The 3,243-nt window shown below is 51.9% G+C and overlaps 1 protein-coding gene across 2 annotated transcripts in view; it reads left to right on the plus strand.

Moving 5' to 3' along the window:
• The window catches only part of Rph3a (rabphilin 3A), a 97,747-nt gene that overhangs the window by 89,478 nt on the left and 5,026 nt on the right, over positions 1 to 3,243 (plus strand). For both annotated transcript variants that reach the window (XM_015505209.2, XM_015505210.2), the window contains 2 exons: positions 29 to 183; positions 2,956 to 3,037. In XM_015505209.2, coding sequence (XP_015360695.1) covers positions 29 to 183; positions 2,956 to 3,037 — 237 coding nt within the window. The remainder of the gene's footprint in view (positions 1 to 28; positions 184 to 2,955; positions 3,038 to 3,243) is intronic.

Here is a 3,243-nt window from a genome sequence, read left to right on the forward strand (position 1 = left end):
GCCTACCCTGCCTCCCCGCCCCAAGCAGCAGGGGGAGCGCATTGGCGACATTGAGGAACGAGGCAAGATCCTGGTGTCCCTGATGTACAGCACACAGCAGGGGGGCCTCATCGTGGGCATTGTGCGCTGTGTGCACCTGGCCGCCATGGATACCAACGGCTACTCGGACCCGTTCGTCAAGCTGTGAGTCCGCGCCTGGGGACCACGAAGGGACTCCCGGGGCCAGGGAGCTTCCTGAGACCCTCGCGCCCCAAGGCCCGGGAGGGGCGGGCCCACAGTGAACTGCGCACCGGGATGGGAGTCAGGGGGAGGTGGGGTCTCCCTGTGAGGCTGGCGGTTCTGCCCCTTCCTGGGAGAAGGAGTGGCAGGTGGTGGCAATGACCCCATGTGCAGCCCCCAGGAGTCAGCCGCACCCTCTCCTGCAGCCCAGAGCCCCAGCCCCAAAGCACCCACCCGGCTTCCCCCAGATTCATCCTAGAAATGCTGCAAGACCTTAGATGGGTTATAGGTTGTAGGTTATTCCTCAAAAGCCCCGATCACAGGGGTCATATCTTGTTAATCCAGATGTTTGGGGCTTTGGGAAAATCTGCACATACTCAGCGAAACTTCTTGTGTGTGGCACCCAATTCTGCACCCAAAATTCATTTATGTATCAAATACACACTACAGGCAGAGGTTTCCCTCACACAGAGTCAGAGGCAAATTTATGGACTATCTGTAGTGCACCTGCTTTCTGACTGAGGCCGATCACATGACGTGAAATGTGATCACGTGAAATTGGGGGTGAAATTCTCCCCCAAGAAGCTTCAGACTTTGGATCGTTGTAGATTCTGAATTAGAGAGGCCCACCCATATAGAGCAATTACAATTACACCAAGTATAGTCATGTTTAGCGCCTCTATGGAATCCTGCCTTACGCTGTGGCAGCAAAATGTGTCTTTGTGGAATAATTAAGAGGGTAGGCTCTGGGTTCATACTGCCTGGGTTTGACTCTCAGCTCCAATTCTCCAGTATTCTCTGGCTGTGTGGCCTGGGGTTTGTAGCTTAGCCTCTCTGAACCTCAGTGTCTTCCTCTGTAAAATAGAATAGCACTGTGTGTTAGTGCAGATTCTCTAAGAAAGAATGAGATATGCAGGAGATTCATGGGGGAAATGTCTGTGAAGGGATCCAGGAGGCATCCAGAGGAGGTCCCTATAGAAGACAGACCCCGATTACAAGTCTGATCCCTGCAGAGGGGAGAGGGCAAGAAGGAAATCTAGGCAGGAAGAATTTCCGGCTGCAGTGCAGGTCCACACAAAGCCTCCAGGGGACCCTGCACACTCCAGGAATGAGCCACCACGTGTCCCTGCAAACTCACGAGATAGAACACAGTTCAAAGCTCCATCCACCTGTCAGTCAATTTCATCACCTGCCCTCCGGGACCCAAGAGGTGCACTTTTGTGAGGTCTGGCACATAGTAGGTGCTCAGTAAATACCGCTGTTGTGGTTATCACTTTCCTTACTCACGGCAGAGTGTTTCTTAATGTTCTCTCCCACCGGGGGACACTCCCACCTCCACTGTCCCCCAGTGAGCCCTGAGCCCTGGGGAAAGAACAGGCCACGGTGAACCTTCTTCCAGAATTTCTCCCAGTGATGATTCTGTTAACCAGGAGCCCTCATCAGGGCTAAATTTGATTTCTCAGGGAGATTTGGATAAGGCCCAAGATGGACAAGGAGCTCACCCCACAGGGAGTGACCTGGGCTCCATTCTGTCTCAGTCCCAGGCAGAGGTTTCCCCCAAACAATCCCCCTCCCAACCTGATCCTTCCAGAGGGCCCCCAGCGAACCAGCTCACAGGAAAGGTAATGGGAGACCGTTATGCAGTTTACAATTAAATAAGGATGTTTAAGCCGGAATTGCCCTATAATTTTTTCAGCTTTGGGGAATTTTCAATTCCTTATTTGTGACTCTTCTAAAAATTATCTTTAAATCTGTGAATGAGACAGAAATGTGTGCTCTCTTTACATGTCAGGAAACTGAGGCACAAACAGTAAGTTTATACTCATGTTCAAAGTAGCTCAGCTAGTGATGGCCTCAGGCAGAGAGAATCCAAATGACATTTGCAAAATTTAGAGCATTATGTTTAAATGTCTAAGTTTTTTAAAAAAAGTTTTTAGCATAGATTAAAATAAACTTTATTGGCAACGAATGTTATTTACACATTTTGATAATGAACATTTGACTTTTGTCAAACATTGTCCCTAAAGTATGCAGTGTCCATCCCAAACATATTGACTGAGCATCTACTATATGCCAAACCTTGTGCCTGAACCAGGGAAGACTTATAGACAGAAAAAACAGTATGTACAAAGGCCCTGAGGTGGAAAGGAGAGCAAGAACAGGGTGCAGCAGGATCAGGCTGGGATAGAGCAGGGACCCAGCCACACAGGGTCTTAAGGCTACTGAGGGCTTTAAACTCTCCTCCCAGGTCAAAGGGAGCAGCAGTGGGATGACATCATCAGGTCAGAATTGTCTCCCCCCACTCCCCCAACCCGCCACACACCTAGCATCTCACCAGGACTTGAGGGGAGGGGCAGCCTAAGGGGTGAAAGTGCCAGGTACCATCAGCCACGCGCCCCCATTTGATTGGGAGAAAGTGGCAGCTAAGAACACAGGCTCCAGATACAACGGCTGGGTATAATTGTCGGCTGTGTCACCCAGGGCACATGTCCCAACCTCTCTGGACCTTGGGCAGTAGGAACACAACAAGTGGGGCTCGTGTGAGGGTGACATGTGTGCGGGGGGCCTGGTGCAGGGTCTGGTGCCTGCCCAGCAGCCTGCAGGCCCCAGGGGTGGCTCATTTCCTGACCTGCTCCTCCATTCTCATCCCATGGCTGGAAGGAGCCTGGGGGGCCGTCACAGGGCTGCTCCCGTCATTAAATGTCATCTGTAACAGCCGATCCTGTCCCCTTACAGCTGGCTGAAACCAGACATGGGGAAGAAGGCCAAACACAAGACTCAGATTAAAAAGAAAACCTTGAATCCTGAATTTAACGAGGTGAGGCTGCCCTGTCCTGGGTCATGCTCTGGGGCACTTCCTGTGGGTGAGAGGAACAGACTCCTGCTGGGATTTCGTGGAGCACATCCACAGAGCTTGTTGTCCTCGATGGGCTCGAGCAGCCACAGGCGTGGGAATGAGCTCCCTGTCACTGGCGGGAATTGAGGCTCAGGCCAAGGCCCACAGATCAGGAATACCACGGGGGG

Source organism: Marmota marmota, unplaced genomic scaffold, assembly GCF_001458135.2.
Source record: "Marmota marmota marmota unplaced genomic scaffold, marMar, whole genome shotgun sequence".
NCBI classification, from domain to species: Eukaryota; Metazoa; Chordata; class Mammalia; order Rodentia; family Sciuridae; genus Marmota; species Marmota marmota.